The 21,244-nt window shown below is 49.3% G+C and overlaps 1 protein-coding gene and 2 non-coding genes across 5 annotated transcripts in view; 2 read left to right on the plus strand and 1 right to left on the minus strand.

Moving 5' to 3' along the window:
* Positions 1-13: 13 nt before the first annotated feature.
* Positions 14-86, minus strand: TRNAK-CUU (transfer RNA lysine (anticodon CUU)). Its single transcript has one exon. It is a non-coding gene; the product is annotated as a tRNA-Lys (tRNA).
* Positions 87-3,635: 3,549 nt separating this feature from the next.
* ADAMTS7 (ADAM metallopeptidase with thrombospondin type 1 motif 7) overlaps positions 3,636-21,244 on the plus strand; it is a 63,213-nt gene continuing 45,604 nt past the window's right edge. Inside the window, exons 1-11 of one of the 3 annotated variants that reach the window (XM_060282968.1) lie at positions 3,636-3,721; positions 5,778-6,139; positions 7,281-7,479; positions 9,186-9,373; positions 10,800-10,883; positions 12,365-12,489; positions 14,020-14,169; positions 15,196-15,339; positions 18,245-18,389; positions 19,409-19,501; positions 21,029-21,174. In XM_060282968.1, the coding sequence (XP_060138951.1) occupies positions 3,655-3,721; positions 5,778-6,139; positions 7,281-7,479; positions 9,186-9,373; positions 10,800-10,883; positions 12,365-12,489; positions 14,020-14,169; positions 15,196-15,339; positions 18,245-18,389; positions 19,409-19,501; positions 21,029-21,174 (1,703 nt within the window). In that variant the 5' untranslated portion in view covers positions 3,636-3,654. The other 2 variants (XM_060282969.1, XM_060282970.1) reach the window with 2 other exon arrangements.
* TRNAN-GUU (transfer RNA asparagine (anticodon GUU)) lies at positions 12,654-12,727 on the plus strand. The gene has a single exon. It is a non-coding gene; the product is annotated as a tRNA-Asn (tRNA).

Below are 21,244 nucleotides of genomic sequence, written 5' to 3' on the forward strand. Positions count from 1 at the left end.
GGCAAAAAAGGCGCGCCCAACGTGGGGCTCGAACCCACGACCCTGGAATTAAGAGTCCCATGCTCTACCGACTGAGCTAGCCGGGCATTAGCACAAATCCTGCCGCCTGGAATACTTCTGCCTGCAACCCCTGATGCTGCTGCCTGGCTTCAAGCATCCGGCAATGTTGATCATCAGGCAGGTGCTTTCACTGTTTTCTTTTCAGCTTAAACATTTTTGCTTAGACATGCCTGTCCAGATGATCAAAAAGTTGATTCAAGTTTTAATCTACTCTTAGTCTATAGTCTATTGTCAGTCTCACTTTTAGAAATTCTTAAATTGTTGTTGTTATTTTGTCTTAGTGATACTCGAATTGTTTTATCTTTTTTCTACCCCCACTGAGGATTTTGAATTTATTAAAAATTTTTACAGTGAAGCAGTGTATAAGTTTTATGAAATAAATAAAATATCTGGAAGCTCTAGGGCCAGGATCTGGGCGGCATGGCAGAGGTGGCCAAGGGCGGCAAGCTGCCCCACACCACTAGCCTCTATGGGTGAGACGCCTCTGTCCCTCAGCCTGAAAGTGAGATCAGCACTGCACCAGGGGTCCTTTACCTTTACCTTTACGCTGAGAGGAAGCAACTGGTCCAAGGTCAGGACCTAGTGAGCTTTGTGGCTGAGTGGGGTATTTGAAACCAGGCCTCCCAGGTCCTAGTCCAGCACACTAACCTCTATGCCATGCTGGCTTTCATTTAACAGTTCAGTTTCCTTCTAATGGGATTGCATTGTAAGTCATGCTTGAAGTGTTGTTGTTTAGTCGTTTAGTCGTGTCCGACTCTTCGTGACCCCATGGACCATAGCACGCCAGGCACTCCTGTCTTCCACTGCCTCCCGCAGTTTGGTCAAACTCATGTTCGTTGCTTCGAGAACACTGTGCAACCATCTCGTCCTCTGTCGTCCCCTTCTCCTAGTGCCCTCAATCTTTCCCAACATCAGGGTCTTTTCCAGGGAGTCTTCTCTTCTCATGAGGTGGCCAAAGTATTGGAGCCTCAGCTTCAGGATCTGTCCTTCCAGTGAGCACTCAGAGCTGATTTCCTTCAGAATGGATAAGTTTGATCTTCTTGATTATATTCTCTGCAGCCAAAGATGGAGAAGCTCTATATATACAGTCAGCAAAAACAAGACCTGGAGCAGATTGTGGCTCAGATCATCAGCTTCTTATAGCAAAATTCCAGCTTAAACTGAAGGAAGTAGGAAAAACCACTGGGCCAGTAAGACACAATCTAAATCAAATCCCTTATGAATACACAGTGGAAGTGAGGAACAGGTTTAAGGATTTAGATTTGGTGGACAGAGTGCCTGAAGAACTATGGATGGAGGCTCATAACATTATACAGGAGGCAGCAATGAAAACCATCCCAATGAAAAGGAAATGCAAGAAAGCAATGTGGCTGTCCAATGAGGCCTTGCACATGGAGAGGCGTGCAATTTGCCTGCTTCCTTCTCAGGATGGCAACCAGGGGAAAGGTAGGGTGTTGTGATGCCAACCTTGAACAGAGCAGCTGGCTTTCGTATTTCCATTGTGACAATGACTACAAAGGGTAGCCTCTCCCTTTTCCCACCAGATGGCACCCTTGTTCCAAGGCAGGGCTCAGTGATGGACTCCGTAAGCAGGAAATAATATATAATGGGCTCAATGAGCAGGGAAAGATATCCTATGAGAACATTGAAACTGCCTTCCCAGATCAGGCCAGGAGTTCTATTTCCAATAGAATAAAGTAATCCAGGTGCCTTTGGGAACCCAAAGCAGTGTGTGAGACTGATTTAAATAAATGGACACAATACCCAAGTGTTTCCAGGATTCCAGCTTCCAAATGGACAGGCAAACCACAGTTTATCACTGCTGACTGCTTTGGTGTTCGAAATGCTCAGCACTCCCTGTTTCCATTGCACCTCCATCTCTGGAGGCAAAGTTACAGCCATAGTTATGGTTTTGTAGAATTGTAGAGTTGAAAGGTACCCCAAGGACCATCTAGTCCAACCCCTGCAAAGTAGGAATCCCACCCACCGCCGTCCCTGGGTGGGCTCGAACCACCAACCTTCTGGTTAACAAGTCAGACATACTGACCCATTGAGCCACAGATACCTGTTTGTCGAGCCAGGCATTGTGCCGTATCCTATTTAGTGCAAGCCATTGTGTCTGTATCCGATTGTTGCTGCAAAGCATGCTTGATCAGTTCAGACATTGGGCCAAACCATAGGTAAGCTTCCCCAGCTATAGTTTGGCATGTCAGGCAGTCTTCCCCAATCTGAGACTCTCCAGGTGTGTTGGCCTGCAACTCCCACCAGCCCTTTTAGCACAGCTGGGCGGTGGGAGTTGTAGTCCAAAACATCTGGAGAGCAGCAGTTTATTGAAGGCTGATTCCTATCAGGTTCCAATCTAATGCTAGTTATTTCTATGGGATATTCAAATTGTGCATTATCTTACATAAGCTGTTTTGGGGGACTGAAAGACAAGATGCATTCAAATTAAACAGATTACTGAAAAGCAAAACGATATGATAGGATGTACGAGGCAGATTACCGGTAACTAGATCCATTTCAGTCTGGCTTTAGGCCCTTTTCTGGCATTGAGTTGGCCTTGGTTGGCCTGTTGGCTCACCTCTGCCTGGAGAGGGAAACAGGAATTGTGCTTTACCTGTGAGCAAAGTTCAGTGGATCTCCACGGTCAGAAAGGGAAGACCTGGATTTGCACAACTTTGAATCAAGAACCTTCTTACTGCTCCCAGTAAGCCTGGCGCTTGAATATCAGGAACCCTTCTTGGCATCTTTATTTCTGTAAACTCAAGCCCTAAATATCTGGGAGACCACCCTGCTTCCCCACAGACTGTCTGCAGTGCCGAAATTGGCAGAAGGGCTTCCTATGCCCCCAGAGGCTTGGCGGGGTGTGTGTGGTGGCAGCAGCCCAGGAGAGGGTCTTCTCTGTGGAGTCCCCTAAGCTATGGAACTCCCTCCCAGCAGTGGGACATCTGGTGCCTTCATTAGACAGAGTTTGGAGAACATGCACATCTTTACCCTGCCCTTTCAAACTCAAGGTGTATGTTTCAAGAACCCACCCTATTTTATGCATGGAAATTGTGTTCTTTTTTAAATAAATTAATAAATGCTTTAACCCGCCCTGGGAACATAGGTGGGCAAAAAATAGATTAACAAAAGTAATAACAACAACAATAATATTTATTATGGGAAGAAGCATTCTTCCCCGCGCCCCCCGCCCGTCCCTCCAAGCCAGCGACGTGCGTGGTTCTCCTCCCTCTCCACTTCGCCTGCGCTGCACAACATCCCTGCAAGGTGGGTTCCCAGCTGATGGACAGCATCAAGGTCAAGGAGCCACACTCTGGCTGCTGCGGAGCTGCAAGACCGCGCTTCTGCCACGCGGCGGCGCAGTTCCGGCCGACCAACAGCAGGCGGCGTCCCAGGGCTGTTCCGCCGGCCAGGCTGCCCGCAGTGGGGGCAGGAGAAGCGGCGGCGGCGAGCGCGTTCGCGTCGTGCAGCTGCTGCCTCCAGCCAGGGCGCGGAGCCGGGAGCCGCGGGCATGGAGGAGCAGGCGGTCGGGCGCCCCCCGCCAGCAGTCTGAGGACGCCCCCCAGCCGCCGCCGCCGCCGCCTGCCCAGCATGGCCCTCCCGCTGCTCCTGGTGGCCGCCCTCCTGGCCCGCCGGGGGGGCGGCACCGAGAAGCCAGGTGGGTGCTGCGGAGCGGGGTGGGGAGTCGGAATGTGTCGCCTGCTTTCTCCCTTGAAGGCTTCGTCTGCAGCCCCCGGCTCCTGGCAGGGAATGGTTCCTGGTGTATGAGCAGGGATGCAAAGCTTAGGTGCTCGGAGCATGCACAAAGTGCCTCGCAGGTCGCTCTCGTGTCCATTTTCAAGAAGGGCCGGCGGAGGCAAAGGTGCAGGAGGAGACTGTGCCAAATCGAGGGGGTGGCGGGGCGGGGGCAAGTCGGCGGTCCCGGCTCAAGTTGCAGCTTCTTGCAGCAGCAGCAGCAACAAACTTCTATACATTCCTTTGAAAATATCACTGCCTGCCATCTAGACTTCAGTGGGTTCTTTGGATGTTTGTGGACTGAATCTGGGCAAAAGGCTGCTTGGAGCAGCGCATCCCCCCAATTCTATTGTCTACTTGGAAATATTTGTGGCAAGATTGTGGGGGGGGGGAGCGGGGAGACTCTCCTCCTCCTGGCATCCGGCAGCCTGTTTATATTCAAGGAGGGGGGCCCCTCCTTTGTAGCACCCGCTGGGCTTTCTCGGAAGAACAGAGGGATCTATCTCAGCTTTTTTAGAGTCCCAATCCAATCGAGAAAGTGGATAGAGAAAAGTTTTTCTCCCCGTTTTCCAACACTAGAACTCACGGTCATCCAGTGATGCTGAATGTTGGAAGATTCAGGACAGATAAAAGAAAGGAGTTCTTCCCGCAGCGCAGAGTTAAATTGTTAAATTGTGACAGCCTCCAAGTTGGATGGCTTTCAGCTGGCATCCCTTTGTCTCGAAAGACAATGGAGTGCACTTCCAGGGGGCCTGAAGTCAAACCAATGGCTTTTAAAAGCATCAAAACAGAAGGAAGAGCCTGGCTGTGGGGTCAGACCACTGGCCCATCTAGTTCTGCACCCCCTTTTCACAGTAGCCAACCAGATGCTCCAAAGGGAAACCCCGCAAGCAGCACCTGAGTGCAAGAGCACTCTGCCCACCTGCAATTCCCTGCAGGTGGTATTCAGAGGCACGATCGGGGATCATGGCTAGTAGCCATTTAAAAAGGATGAAAGACATTCATGAAAGATAGCGCTTTCAATAGTTACTGGCCACAAGGGCCAAAGTATATACAGTACTAGCTCAGGCAGCATGATGTTGAGCGCCAGTGACTGGAAAACTGCAGGAGGGGAGAGTGCTGTTGTGCTCAGGTCCCACTTGAGGGCTTTGCCTTGGGGCACCTGGTGGGCCACTGAGAAAACAGGATGCTGGACTAGCTGGGTCCCCTTTGGCCTGACCCAGCAGCCAGGATCATATCCCGCTCTTGGCCTCTGGAGGACAGAGCGGAGGAAACTGGAGATTTGTCTACCTGCACTCTCAGGTGATGTCTGCCAGCCAGAGCTTAGGTGATAAAGCTTTGGAAAGCACAGGTTCCAGCTTGTTGTTTAGTCATTTAGTCGTGTCCGACTCTTCGATTCCAGCTTAGTAGAACAATAAAGCTTAGAGCTGGAAAGGACCTCAAGGGTCAGGTGTGCCAACTCCAGGGGCCTCTCGAAATCTCTGGGCAAGGGACCCCAGTGTTAAGGGGGCAGGGAAGGCTCCCGACAGTCAGACTCCCCGACCGTTCCTTCTCCATGAGCCTTGAGTGCCATCGCCAGATGAGAAGGTGTTCTGTACCTTGACGTGACCCTGCTGACGAGTCCAGCACATCTTCCTTTGGCTTCATAACCTTGTAGGGAAAAATGCGGCTAGGCATAGCCTTGCAGCGACAATAATGCAGGTTTAAGGTGCTACTTGGCTCCTAACTTTTATATCTCAGTTTCTAACACTGGCCTCACAACTGCCTCATTGGGGCAAGATCTCCTGGGAAGAGTTACAGTGCTCGCTAGGCCTGAGCTGGGTTGTTTCTTTGAATAAAGAGCTCACTGACACCTTGTGAGTTATTGCTGACCGGCTTCCGGAGTTCTGGTCTAAAACACCTGGAAGGTGCCTTGTTGCCACCTTTGAGGGACTGGCCCTCCCTCTTTCCAGATGATCATTCCAAAGTATTTCCTGCAGGGGTTGGATCTGCCGACGCACAAGATCCTGGCTATGACGTCGTTCACCCTGTCAAGGTAGACGAGCGAGGCTTTTTCGTCTCTTACAACCTGTCCTACCGCTCGCTGTACAAAAGGGCCATCTCCTCGAGGAATCGCCCGCTTGCTTTCTACAAGCTGTACCACCGAGGGCAGGAGATGATGTTCAACCTGAGCCTGAACAGCCACCTCCTGGCTCCTGGCTTCGTCAGTGAGAGACGGTTTGGAGGCATCGCCCACGCCAAGATCCAGGCTTATAACCAGAACTCATGCCATATGATCGGGTCCGTTCAGAACCAGGAACAAGAAAGTGGATTGGCTGCTCTAAGCACCTGTGATGGGCTGGTAAGCGTCATGGACTCTTTGCATCTTAAAACATAGAACCATCGGATCGTAGAATTGTAGAGTTGCAAGGGACCCAGTGGGTCATCTAGTCCAACCCCCTGCAATAGACATCTTCAAATATCTCAAGGGCTGTTTTCTCCTACGCTGGAGGGTAGGTCTTGAACCAATGGCTTCAAGTTACAAGAAAGGAGATTCCACTACATATGGAAAAACCTTCTGAGAGTAAGAGCTGTTTGGCAGTGGAGCGGTCTCCCTCTGGAGGTTATGGACTCTCCTTCCTTGGAGGTTTATAAGCAGAGGTTGGATGGCCACCTGTCAAGGATGCTGTAGCTGAGATTCCTGCACTGTAGAGGGTTGGATTAGATGACCCTTGGGGTCCCTTCCAACTCTACAATTCTATGATTCTATGATTCTAATGCCTTCACCAACCTGGTGCCTTCCAGGTGTTTTGGACCACAACTCCTATCAACTCAACATCATTAGCCCCAGCCATCATGGCTGTGTTCTCCTCATTCCCAACATAACTGGGACTAATGGGAGTTATAGTCCAAGACATCTGGAGGGCACCAGGTTGGGGAAGCCTGGCTTAGAAACTGGCTTTAATGCATTGTAGAGTTGGAAACTTCCTTAATGGCAAGTTTTAAATGCCGCTGACCTTCAGTGCAACATCCCTCTTTTGTTATGTTTTTGCACAACATCTGGTTTGGCGATTGTTGTTCGGCACGAGTAACGGTAATTATAAGTCTCGTCTCCTTTTCAGATTATTTTCTTTCGTTTGTTTTTTTTAAAGTCATGTTTTGTTCTTAGATATTGTGATTAAAGGAAACAAACAGGAATCCTGCATGCCGTGCCCTGGAAAGCTTTGCAGAAGAGATCATGTGCAACACACATGGGATTCTGAGACCACCGATGTTGGGAGCCTCATTCCACTCTCAGTGACGGTCCAATCCTGAAAGGCTTTATTATAGTCAGGTTTATTTAATTCTTTATTTATTATAAAACAGGTTTCTGGACTAGATAGGTCATTGGCTTCATCCAGCAGGCTGTTCTTATGTTCTTATGTTATTTGCAACCACATCTGCAAACTCTTAAGACTTGGAAATTGAGGTACCGTAGTGATGATGACTCTTGTCGTCTCCAGAAAGGAGTCTTCCGACTGGCTAACGAAGACTTCTTTATCGAGCCACTGCCTGAGAGCAAATTCAGGGAGAAGGTGGCCCATCCCCACAGGATATATAGACGCCACGTCCCAGATTATGAGGCCGAAGAGTTTATTTCAGTCGTGAGCACGGAGCAAGACAGGAAGCAGTCTGCCATTGCCAGGATGTGTGGGGTCCAAGGTAACTCCACCCCCCCACACACACACACAAATGATTTGTTGGCTGATGGAAGCCTCCTAATGTGTTAGCATGTTTGCTTTCCTCCCCAAGATTGCATGCTGACTTTGTTATTCAAAAATTCACATTATATGTCCCCTAGAAGTGACATTAACGGCATGAATGCTGCTCACATGAATGTACGTGTCAATGTAAACAGCAGTTGTGGGTGAGAAAAGCAGCATCAAGTCTCTAGTGGGGGACTTTTTATCTAGAGAAATGTTGAATCCATGCTTCTGAATGGAAATTACTGGGGACATGTTTTCAGCTGTGGCTCAGCTAAGCAGACCAGGGCTGGATTTGACCTTCAGAGCTCTAAATACAGACTTCCCCGACCTGGTACCCTCCAGATGTTTTGGACTACAACTCCCATCAGCCCCAGCCAGCATGGATGGAAAGAGAACTTTAGAAACAATGCGCCTGCAAAAAAAAAGCAGAAAAAATATGTTTCTGCTGGCTGGGGCAGGTGTAGTCCAAAACATCTGGAGGGCACCAGCTCGGGGAAGGCTGTCCAAATCTTTTGGACACAATTCAGAAGAGCATTTTCTGCATTTTTGCAGGGGAGTTGTTTCCAAAGTTCACTTTCCAGCTGCCTAATTGACCGTGACCGCAGTTCAAAGGCTGGAAGAGAGAGCGGGGATTGTGTGCAGCCCTGACTGGGCATTCCCCAAAGGGCAAGGTCTTCTTCATGCCATGCAGCTCCTAAAAGTCTCCTTCTGTGTTGCCACTGGGGTAAAAAAGCCTCTGGAGCAAATTAGGGGGTGTTTTCTGTCGGTTTTGATTTCACTTTGGGCCTCCCACCTTGCCTGGGAGGGTCTGACGTGTAGATTTCACTTCGAGTCGAGACACTGATTAGCCACGGATACTGTTCCCTTACAGACTAGCAAACACTTTCCATCTGAAGGCAGCCTCAATTGGGGGCAAGAATTTGCCCCTGTTGTTTTTAGGATTCCCCCCGCCATTCAAAGCATGGTTTTAGAAGCTTTTCTGAACTACAACTCCCATCGCCCCCGCGGTTGGACTATGCTGGCTGCTGGAAGTTGTAGTTCAGTAACATCTGGAGAGCCAAAGTTTTCCCACCCATTGACTACATCAGGCATCCCCAAACTGTGGCCCTCCAGATGTTTTGGCCTACAACTCCCATGATCCCTAGCTAACAGGACCAGTGATCAGGGATGATGGGAATTGTAGTCCAAAACATCTGGAGGGCCAAAGTTTGGGGATGCCTGGACTACATCAAAAACCTGCCTGGAGAGTCAAAGTTGGGTGGTGGGCATGCATCCTTGTTGCAGAGGAAAGAGGTCTGTTGGATCCCATTATTTGAGTGGGAAGATGGCATAGATCCAGAGGTTGGAAGCCTGTCGGACATCAGCTTCCACCAGTCCAAACCAGCAGGGTCAATTGGCAGTGATAGGAGTGGAAGCTGAAGAACATCTGGAGAACTTCAGGTTCCCCATCCTTGAGTGACATCGGCCTTCCCAAGCCTGCTGCCCTCAGTGGTCATGAGTGGTGATGGGAGATGGAGTCCAACCACATCTGTAGGGCACAGGTGGACCCATACACCTGTTGAAGGGACCCAGATGCTTTGAGGCTGATCAGCTTGTAGAGCAGTAGCAGCAGAGGGTCCCAGGCATCCTCAGACCTCTCATCTTCTGCTCTCAACCTCCAAGAAAGCCTCGAGACCTCTGAGAAGCAGAGAGAGAAGTGGGAGGAGAAGCGGCAGAGGAAGCGGCGGATCAAGCAGCGCTCTGTCAGCAAGGAGAAGTGGGTGGAGACCTTGGTGGTGGCCGACACCAAGATGGTCAAGTATCACGGCAGCGAAAACGTCGAGAAGTATGTCCTGACGGTCATGAACATGGTGAGTCCTGCAGGGGTGGGAGAGAGAGAACCAGTCTTTGTGCTGGGTGGGGGAAGCTGTTCAATGCACTAGACCTGTGCTTCCCAAACTTTTTCCAGGCCAACTCCCCTTTGGTCCCATAAACTCATCCCCAATGCCCCCTACCCCATAAAAAAGTATTATTCAGAATAGTGGTTTGCACAACCCACTAATGAAGAAAGTAACAAGTCTAGAGTGAGAGACTAGGGTGATCTCCGCTGTGGTGAGACTTTTGTGGGTGAGCTGAGAGTTTGTTGGACCCTGGGCGAGAACCCAGAGGCTGAGAGGGAGGCTGTGTCAGAAGAAAAATGGATTGATACTGATTTTTATATACAGCCATACCTCGGTTTAAGTACGCTTCGGTTTGAGTATTTTCAGTTTAAGTACTCCACGGACCTGTCTGGAACGGATTAATCCACTTTCCATTACTTTCAATGGGAAAGTTCGCTTCAGGTTAAGTACGGACTTCCGGAACCAATTACACTCATACCTCGGGTTAAGTACGCTTCAGGTTGAGTACTCCGCGGACCCATCTGGAACAGATTATCCACTTTCCATTACTTTCAATGGGAAAGTTCGCTTCAGGTTAAGTACGCTTCAGGTTAAGTACAGACTTCGGGAACCAATTGTGTTTGTAATATTTTTATATGTTCAGTCGTACCTTGGATCTCAAACACCTTGGCTCCTGAACAAATCGGCTCCCGAACGATCGAAACCCGTGTTCTGGTTTTTGAACATTCTTTTGTAAGCCGAATGTCCGATGGGGCTTCTGCAGCTTCCAATTGGCTGCAGGAGCTTCCTGCAGCCAATCAGAAGCTGCGATTTGGTTTCCGAACATTTTGGAAGTGGAACGGACTTCCGGAACCGATTCCATTCGACTTCCAAGGTACGACTAACTGTGTATCAAATTTTTTATGTCTTCTTAGCTCTAAATCAGAAGAAAAGGCAATCTGTGTAAAATCCTATTGCTGTTTATTCCAATTCAGCGCCAAACTGCTGCTTTCCCCAGAGGAAAGCAGTGGGGCAGACGGAAGCCTGGATGAGCCCTATGTCAAGTTCATCAGCTTCAGTGGGTCTGCTCTGAGCAGGACTAGCGTTGAACACCAGCCTTGATCTTCTGAGGACCAAGTGTAGCATGGTGGTTAGAATGCCAGACTAAGACCTGAGAGACCCGGGTTCAAATCCCCACTTAGCTATGAAGCTAACTGGGTGACCTTGGGCTTTCTCAGTCCAACCTGCCTCACAGAGATTTGAATGAGGAGAGGGAGAAGCATGCACTGCTTGGAGAAAAAGGTGGGATATAAATGCAAGGAATGAGTGCGAGTTACAAAGGGAGTGTGGTGATAGCAGGGTCTTCTCACCCTCCGCCCCCTTAGCCTTCAACAGCTCTGTTTCTCCTTTGGCACAGGTGGCTGGAATGTTCCACGATGCCAGCATTGGGAACCCTATCCATGTATCCATTGTGCGCCTTATCATCCTGGAAGAAGAAGAGGTACAAAGAGGCTTTTAATACCGCTGTGCTGTTTTCATTATCCGTATTTTAATAGATTCAGGGTTTTTTAAAAAATTATTATTATTAGAGTTCAATTACTTTTTAACAATTGCATTCTATAGGCTGTTAGCTTTTTGTATTTTATCTGCGTCGTTTTTTATTTGTGTAAGCTGCCTTGAGTTCTGGTCTGGGGAAAAGGTGGTATATAAAGAAATATAATAATAACAGAAGCATTTAGCTGTGAATCCTACATTGCAGGGGGTAGGGCTAGATGACCTTTTGGGTCCCTCCTGTCTCTACAGTTCTATGACTCTGAGGCTAGCTAGCACACCTTCCGTTCCTGCCAGCACCTCACAGGATGTAGGAGCAACTTTCTGCAATTAGGCTGAATGGGCCTCTGGGAATTCAGGTGCCTCTCTGCACAACCTGCAGACCACAATTCAGGCTTGCCCTGTCAGCCTAATGCTGCCTCTGTGAAAGGCAGGAAGTGTTTCTGGAAAGGTTGTCCAAGGCGGTGGTTTGCAGCGGCGAGGGTCCTTCATGCATGAGTCTTCTAATTTGTCCATAGGTGTGTGCATTTCTGTGCAGATAAGGCTGCTAGGGTGTGTTGGGAGGAGATGTTGTGTGCTTGTATTGCATGCTTATGCATGCAATTATTGGGGAGGGGGAGTCTTCAAAGCAGGGCTGGACCAAGGGCAAGAGATGTTGCTCAGGGCAATGACACCAATAGGCACATCAGTGATCTGGTGCACGGGGCCCAGGATCTCTTGAAACGCTGGCCAGGGCTGCTGGAAGTCATAGTCCAAAACGTCTTGAGAGTGCAACAGCTTGGCAAAGGCCGGTTTAGTATCTGACCCTATTAGGAGCTTTGTAAATAATAAGGTGGAGGAGACAGAGTAATGGGAATGCCCCCAAACTGTGTCTTGATGGAATGTTAAACAGGAATACAGCGCAAAGCATAGAATCATGGAATTGAAGAGCTGAAAGGGACCTCAAGGGTCATGTAGACCAATACTCTGCAGTGCAGGAGTCACAGCTAAAGGAACCCTGACAGATCGCCAGCCAACCTCTGCTTAAAACCCCCCCACTGATGGAGAGTCCACCACCTTTTGCTAACGGAAATTTTATCCTAATATTTAGTCAGAATCGCCTTTCTTGTCGTTTGAATCCATTGGTTCCAGTCTTCCCCTCTGGAGCAGCAGAACTTGCTCCATCTTCCATGTGACAGGCAGCCCTTCAGATATTGGAAGATGGCTATCGTACCTCCTCTCGGTCTCTTCTTCTAGTCCAGACTAAACATACCCATCTCCCTCAACTGTTCCTCATAAGGCTTGACTTCCAGACCCCTGGTCATCCTCTTCTGCACACCTTCCAGTTGGTCAACATCCTTCTTAAATAGTGATGCCCAGAACTGGGCACAGGTGGGGTTGGACCAAAGCACTGTTTGCTAACCGGGAGGGGCCTCATCTCCATTTCTGTAGGACGACCTGAAAATCACTCACCATGCAGACAACACCTTGAGGAGTTTCTGCAAGTGGCAGAAGGCCATCAATGTGAAGGGGGATGACCATCCGCTGCACCACGACGTGGCTGTCCTGCTCACAAGGTATAGCTCTGCTCAGGCTCTGCATTGGCGCTACCACGCATTTCTTTGAAGGCATCCCATGTGGCTCCCCACTGATGTCGTAGGTTTCCAGATCCCTTCGGCCTCAGCTGGCAGAGCCAGCGATTGGGGTGGTAAAGAGAGCTGGAGGCATCATGCAACATGGAGCCTGTGTGGTGCAATGGGTCAGTGCTTCTGGCTGTTAACCAGAAGGTTGGTGGTTCAAGCCCACCCAGGGACAGCTGTGGGCAGGATTCCTGCATTGTAGAGGGTTGGACTAGATGACCCTTGGGGGTGCCTTCCAACTCCACAATTCTATGAACATCTGGAGGGCACCAGGTTTGTTTGTTTTATTTCTTACATATATAGAGCATCTTTTCCTTGCAAGGAGATCAAGGTGGTGTACATGGTTCTCCTGCTCCTCTTCCACCCCCCACCCCCAAATAATTTTTATTGGTTTTCATGTACAGTAGAACCTCAGCTTGCATTACCCTCGGGTAATGTAAACTTCTATTGCGCTGTGTGCATGCGCAGAAGCGGCACCTCCAGTTGCGGAAACCTCGGGATCCTACCGGAGCTCCGGAACAGATCCCATCTGCAACCGGAGGTACCACTGTAAATACAAAAACAACATATAGCTACAGTAACTTGACCAGTGGTAGATTAAGTTTCATATGCGGTACACAGTACATAAGCGGTGTGTTAATTTTTTCATTGTCAATTCACGTATCCTCCCACAACAACCCTTAAGCTGAGGGGGAGGGATTGAACCAAGGTCACCCGTTGAGCTTCCTGGCCAAGTGGGGATTCGAACCCTGATCTCCCAGGTCCGACATTCTAACAGCTACATTACACTGGCTGCTATCTACTCAGAAATAATAATAATAATAATAATAATAATAATAATAATAATAATAATAATATATTATTTATACCCCGCCCATCTGGCTGGGTTTCCCCAGCCACTCTGGGCGGCTTCCAACAGAAAAATAAAACACAGTGATCTATTAAACATTAAAAGCCTCCCTAAACAGGGCTGCCTTCAGATGTCTTCTAAAAGTCTGGTAGTTGTTTTTCTCTTTGACATCTGATGGGAGGGCATTCCACAGGGTGGGCGCCACTACCGAGAAGGCCCTCTGTCTAGTTTCCTGCAACTTGGCTTCTCGCAATGAGGGAACCACCAGAAGGCCCTCGGTGCTGGACCTCAGTGTTCGGGCAGAACGATGGAGGTGGAGACGCTCCTTCAGGTATACTGGACAGAGGCCATTTAGGGCTTTAAAGGTCAGCACCAACACTTTGAATTGTTCTCGGAAACGTACTGGGAGCCAATGTAGATCTTTCAAGACCGGTGATATGTGGTCTTGGCGGCCGCTTCCAGTCACCAGTCTAGCTGCCGCATTCTGGATTAGTTGGAATGAATATGCAATTAACAGCAGATGTGATAGAACCTCTGCACAACCCTTTATGCAAACACATCAGGCTGATTGCTGCCTCTTTTTCCTCATTTGTGTGTTTTCTGCCTGCCTGTGGAAGGAAAGACCTCTGTGCCGCCATGAACCGTCCCTGTGAGACTCTTGGCCTGTCTCACGTCTCCGGCATGTGCCAGCCTCACAGGAGCTGCAACATCAACGAGGACACGGGGCTCCCTTTGGCCTTCACTGTGGCTCACGAACTTGGACACAGGTACTGAAGGGGAAGCGCTCGTTGATCACACAATGCATAGCTAAACTGTGGAACTCCCTCCTACAGGAGGCAGTGATGGCCACCAATCTAGATGCTTAAAAGGGGGGGTTAGACAAATTTGTGGAGGAGAGGACTATTGATGGCTTCTAGCCATGATGCCCATGCTCTGCATCCACAGTTGGAGGCAGCAATGCTTTTGAATGCCAGTTGCTGGAAAACACAGGAGGGGAGAAGGCTCTTGTGCTCAGATCCTGCTTGAGGTGGGGCTGATGGGAGTTGTAGTCCAAAACATCTGGAGTCACCAGGTCAGGGAATGCTGCATTTAGAGCAGGGGTTAGCAACATGCGGCCCATGGGCCGGATGCGAAGACCGTTTTACCAGCCCACGAGCCGCCCCTGAACTGAGCTGCCTGCTTGGCGAGTCCCCCACGGGCTGCACTAAACCAGTGTGGCGCAGCTCAGCACGGTGTGGTGTGGTGACTCACCGAGCGGTGCCAGAAATTGCGTCCGCACACGCACAAATACTGGAAATCGCGTCTGCGCATGTTCAGACACCGAAAATCACTTCTGCGCAGGTGCGATTTTTGGTATCTGGGCTTGCGCAGAAGCAATTTCCGGCACCACACACCTACGCGGACGCGATTTCCGGCATCACGCTGCGCCAGTCTGGCCCACAGACAATCTCCGTGGGAGTAATCCGGCCCCTGGCCGGTAAACCTTGCTTACCCCTGATTTAGAGCCTACTACCTCCCTCTTCCCCCTGGATAGCATGGCCCCAGTGCCACATGATCCTGCTGGCTGGGGCTGATGGGAATTGTAGTTTCAACCCCCTGGAGAGCACTCGGTCAGCCAAGGCTGATGCAGACCATCCCTTAAAGGCTCGGGGAGGGAAGACCTCTGCCCCGGGGTGTGTGGATGTGAATTTGGCTTCCGTCCCGGATCTTGGGGTGCCCCCTTGAAACTCCTTTGCGGTCGTGTCTCTGGGCGCGTGGCTCACCTCCCCCTTTGCGGGGCTGTGCTCTTACAGTTTTGGGATTCAGCATGACGGAAGCGGCAATGACTGTGAGCCAGTTGGGAAAAGACCTTTCATCATGTCTCCACAGCTCCTGTACGACACCTCGCCACTCACCTGGTCCCACTGCAGCAGGGAGTACATCACCCGCTTCCTTGAGTAAGTCTGGGGGCCATTACCATTGGCGTGGCTCTCGATACCTGTGGCTGTGATGCAGAGGTTGTTGTTCACTCTGTGTGTGTTGGAGGGGTGGGGCGAGGCATTGGGTCATTTGGGTCCCATATACCTGAAAGATCGCCTCCTTCCCTACAGACCCTCTGGGGTGCTGACATCAGCAGAGAGGGCTCCTGCAGTCAGTGCTCCTTTAGGCTTTTGAACTTTTTTTTTGACATGGTGGTTTTTGAATTATGAGCCATAGAATCATAGAATTGTAGAGTTGGAACAGACTCTTCTAGTCCAACCCCCTGCAACGCAGGACTCTTGCCTAACGTGGGGCTCGAACTCACGACTCTTGAGACTAAGAAACTCATGCTCTACCGACTGAGTCACAAGCCGTGGACTTCTGCAGGAACGGCAAACTGCAAATGATAGTCACACCCGTGCCCATTCACATCCATGCCGCTTCTAAGATTATGCAATCATCCCATAAATATACAATAATAATAATAATTAAAGATGCATTGTGATGGCCAGGGCAGATCTGCATGTGTTGCCTTTCAGGTAGATCCGCTCAGTGCTATGTTTCTAGAAAAAGAGGTGCCGGAACACACCATGAACACCTCCCTTGTTCTCTTATAATGGCAATGGTGCCCACTTCAGAGGTGCCGGAACTGAGTTCTGGTGCGTTCTGGCTGAAAAAAATAGACTTGGATCTACTATTTTCTGTGCACATACATGGGCAAATTATTGGTTCTCAGTACTTAACTTTGCAGCACACAGTGGCCGAAAAGTTTCCTTTTTATGCTGATGAGGCAGTTCTAGGAGGCTTGAGGCAGGGACCCCACTGCAGAAATTTGCCCCCCACCCTGATCCCATACCCTCCAACATTTAACTGATGAAAATAGGGACGTCCTATTCAATAACAACAACAATAACAACAGTATTTTTTACTATTTATACCCTACCCATCGGACTGGGTTGCCCCAGCCACTCTGGGTGGCTTCCAACATATATAAAAACATAATAAAACATTGAACATTAAAAAAAAAACCTTCCCTATACAGAGCTGCCTTCAAGTGTCTTCTAAAGGTTGAATAGTTACTTATCTCTTTGACTCGGGGGAGTCGCATAACACTACATCACTGGATGACTGTATGTGGGTCGACACTCAGAATCGGACAGTGTGTGGTATACATGAATGAGAGATAATCAGTTAAAGCCTTGATCAATGGTTTTTTTATAAAAAAATTCTTGATTTACAAAAATATGTGCAATGTCTCTCGTAACATTTTTACAAATCAGTTTCATTTGTTGAGACATTGGGAAGAAAGGGGGAAAAGAGGTAGATGGGGGGGGAAGATGGGTGATGATGTTTCTATTTTACTTAATATATGTGGGGCTTTTTGTCAGCGTCGCTTCTGCAGGTTCTCTGCTGTTCGCTTGTGTTCCTTTGGTGGTGAGAGATGTTGGGGTTGGCCTAGGGTGTGGTTGTTCATTTGTGGTTGGCTGTGGTGGTCTTTGTTTCGTGTGTGAGTGGGGTGGGTGGGTGTTTTGGATCAGGTTAGCCATATTGATTTGTATGCTGTTGGTGGTTTTTTGTCATTGTCTTGTTAGGCTGTGTATGTGATAAAGGGGAGCCATACCGGGGTGAAGCCATCTTCTTCTATTTGTCCCCGTGTCAGTTTCAGCTTATTGGTTAATTTTTCTAGTAAGGCTGTTTCCCATACTATTTGGTACCATTGGTCCATGCTTACTCCTGACAGGTCTCTCCAGTGTCCGGTTACATCTTCCAAGACAATAATGCCCACCTACATCACAAAGAACTCATAACCCGCTTACTCTCAGCAGCCAGAAACACCATAATCAAGGAGGGTTTTGACTCTGCCTTGGCCCTGTGCTTCTAGTGTGGACTCAGCCCTGTCCCAGACGAGACTGGTCCTCTTGGAAAGGTGGTGCCAAATTCTTTCCTCCGGCACTGTTTATTTTTAACACCTCCTTGCTGCCAATTCCGCTGCCTCCCCCCAAGGCACTTAAGCCAGGCGCCTGGGGATTGGGGTCTGTCTGTCAGCTCCTGCTTGGCCCAGCTGCTCTTCCCCGTTTTGGCTCTTGTAGAAAGGAACCACAGAGGTTGTGAGGGCAGCAGCTGCAGTCCAGCTGCCTGCCGGCCCTTTTCTTGCTATTTCTTGTGACAGAGCAAGCAACGAGCACCTTAGCCCAGGTTTCAGGCCCGTGGCTCCTCCAAGGCAGGGAATGAGCCAAGCCATTCAGGCCTTGCATTGGTCTCACCTGGGAATGAGGTGCAACCCTGCCTAAAGGCTCGAGGTCTGCTTGCAGAGGCCATTGTGTCAGATAAGAGATTCTGGGGCTCAAGCCAGGCTGGAAATTCAGGTGGCTTTGATGGTGCGTAGTACCTTCCATCAGCTTCAGCTGGTGGCCCAGCTCTGCCCCTATCCAGACAGGGACAGCCTAACCTCTGTCATCTGCGCCTGGTAACCTAGGTTAGATATAACTGCAACATGTTATATGTGTGGCTGCCTCTGAAGACTGGTGGGAAACTTCAACTGGTGCAGAATTTGGTGGCAAAGCCGCGCAGAAGCCATGCTGTGCCCTGCAAGGGCGCCGGAGCGATCTCCGCCCCTCAGCGCCAGGGCGCGCAACCTGCTCGAGACTGCCCTGCCTGGTTGCTCACTTGGGCAAGACAGTTTAAGCATATGACACCGATCCTGGCCCAACTGCACTGGCTGCCAATTTGTTTCCAGGCCCAATTCAAAGTGCTGGTTTTGCCCCTATAAAACCTTTGTTAACATGTCTTTAGGTACCAGGTCCCCTTCTCCCAGGCCTTTGGCTAATTCAGCAACCCATGCCTTTATGTTCACCCCTTTCATTTGGGTCCTTCTCTCCACAGCCGGGGCTGGGGGCTCTGCCTGGATGACCCACCGGCCAAAGATGTGATCGACTTCCCCTCCATCCCTCCGGGAGTTCTCTATGATGTCAGCCATCAGTGCCGGCTCCAGTATGGTGCCTACTCCACCTACTGTGAAGATATGGATGTAAGGAGGGGCTGGAGCCTTCGTGGCTTCCCAGTTATTTTGGATGCAGCAACAGCATCAAATTCTAAACTGGGAATGCAGGTGGGGTGGGGTCTAATCTCGTCTGAGAAACCCTCTCCAGAAGGAAACTTTGGTGGAGAGGAGGCCAGTTCAGCCAAGATTTGGGTAAGCAGCTGCTGTGTTTTCACCCCAGGTAGAGCCAGTACTGTGACCATAGAATCACAGAACTGTAAAGATGGAAGGGACACCCAAGGGTCATCCAGTCCAACCCTCTGCAGTGCAGGAATCAGAGCTTGACAGATGGCCATCCAACTTCTGTATAAAAACTGCCAATGAAGGAGAGCTCACCACTTTCCAAGGTCACCCAGTGAGCTCCATAGCCCAGTGGGGGATTCAAATCCTGGCCTCCCAGGTCCGAGTCTGATGCTCTAACCACTACACCACACAAGCATTTCCTCCATTCCTCTTCCCCCACTTTCTGTTGTATGCTTACCTTTCCCTTGCTAGTCTCCCACACCATTAAAGTTTAGACCAACCTTCCCCAACCTTGCACCCTCCAAATGTTTTGGACTACAGTTCCCATCAGCCTCAGTCACACTGTGTTGGGGCTGATGGAGGTTGTAGTACAAAACATCTAGAGAGCACCCGATTCGGGAAGGCTGACTTAGATTGTAAGGTCCTTGGAGCGGGGACCTGTCCATTTTTGCTTGTCTTTACTTTATCAAGCACCATCTCTACATTGATGGTGCTATGTAAAGAATGCCAATTTCAGACCCTTTCTTAATGTGCTATCTTTCGAATTGGTCTCAGCCTCTTTGGTTCACACAAGACTGTCAAAAAGAATCCAGAGTGTTGGGGGCCACATTGCCAGGGAACCTGCACTGCCTGGATTTGGAGATGAGAAAGGAATAAGTGGGAGCTTCTCCCCTTTTCTATTATGTAGGGCAGTGTGGGGCTCATTCCACCCATAAGGAGAGAACACTCCTCACCTCTTTTTTCCCCGCCTTCTTGTCTTACAGAGCGTCTGCAGCACGTTATGGTGCTCTGTGGGGAACACGTGTCACTCCAAGCTGGACGCAGCGGTCGATGGCACCAAATGCGACGAGGGCAAGGTAATTCCCCTGCAAACACATGTTCTTTAGTGGTTAGAACTCTGGACTAGGAGCTGGGTTCAAATCCTCAGAAGGTCGGCGGTTTGAATCCCCGCGACGGGGTGAGCTCCCGTTGCTCGGTCCCAGCTCCTGCCAACCTAGCAGTTCGAAAGCACGTCAAAGTGCAAGTAGATAAATAGGTACCGCTCCAAGCGGGAAGGTAAACGGCGTTTCCGTGCGCTGCTCTGGTTCGCCAGAAGCGGCTTTGTCATGCAGGCCACATGACCTGGAAGCTGTATGCCGGCTCGCCGGCAGGTTTTCACTGGGAAAACTCCAGGGCGAAAAAAATGGAGCACTCAGACATGGAACTTTAAAGTGCAGAGCTGTGCCTGAAAAGTGCAGGGCAAAAGATGTGTGTGAATAAGCCCTCAGTGCAGACAATGCAGAGCTAGATAGATGAGTGGTCAGACCTGGTTTAAGGGAGCTTTTTGTGTTCCCACTGCTGGATTTGGCTTCTACTTGGCTCTATAAAATGCACCCTTGCTCAGTATATACAGACAGCCACTCTTTCCTTTCCTTCCACTGCAAAGAAAGTATGTTCCAATTAGAGCTGGAGATGGAACCCAAATTACTCTTGGCTTTATTGTTTTCATTTTTTTAAAGGAAGGCATCTCAAGTTTCTTCCTCCCGCTGGCCTTGGGTGCAACCTGAGATGTTCACACACCAGCCACAGGCTGCCTTCATTAAATCTGTCATGGCCCTCTCCCAATTCTGCCTTAAAACTATCCCAAATTGCAGGCTGAGAGGTTGCTTTTACAAAATCCACAAATTCCTTTTCTCCGCAACCCCCTCTTCTTCTTCTTCTTTTTATTTTAAAAAAAGCTTCCAGCCTGACGAAGAGTTTTGCAAACTTGAGAGCTCACTCACTGCTCTACAACCTTTCATTTGGACATAATGTTTATTACATCTATTTTATTAATTTGGTTTATGAGTCACCTCGTAAAAAGTGCTCTCTAGGCTACAATAATGGTTTTATTCTACTATTAGCTTCGAGGTTCGGATCATGCTATTTGTTCTGGTTGTGAGGCTTTTAGGACATAATTTCCCCTCTTTTAAAGCTGTCACGAGTTAAAGAGAATTTGTAAGTCATGCTCTGCTGGTTTGCGGATAAAACGTTGTACTTAATTAGGAAGACCATTCGAGGGAAAATGATCATACTGCCTGCTTCAGGCTTGCATTTTCAGATATTGCCTGTGGGTTTTCTAAAATAACTCCCCAAACATGAAGCCCAGAATCTTTCTCATATATACATATACATATACATACACATACACATACACATACACACACACGTCTATTTATATGATTGCTAAGGTATTAAAATTCTGCTACAGTTTAACAACTGTAGATGAGTTGGAGATGTAGATGAGTTTGGAGATGTAGTCCAAAACATCTGGATGGGTCCAGATTGGAAGAAGGCTTTGCCTGAGCCTGGATGTGCAAGCCAGCCTCATCTGATGTACTCCTCCTCCTCCCCTTCCTCCACAGTGGTGCTTCAATGGGGAATGTGTCCACATGGGATACCGACCTGAGTCCATCAATGGAGGCTGGGCGGCCTGGAGTTCCTGGGCGACTTGTTCCCGGACTTGCGGGGCAGGCGTGCAGAACGCTGAGAGGCAATGCAACAGCCCCACGTAAGTGACCGACCGTTCTGCTCGCAGCAGGGGCGAGCAAGGGGGGCATATGAGAACCTGAGAAGAGCAT

Source organism: Zootoca vivipara, chromosome 14, assembly GCF_963506605.1.
Source record: "Zootoca vivipara chromosome 14, rZooViv1.1, whole genome shotgun sequence".
Taxonomy (NCBI): Eukaryota; Metazoa; Chordata; class Lepidosauria; order Squamata; family Lacertidae; genus Zootoca; species Zootoca vivipara.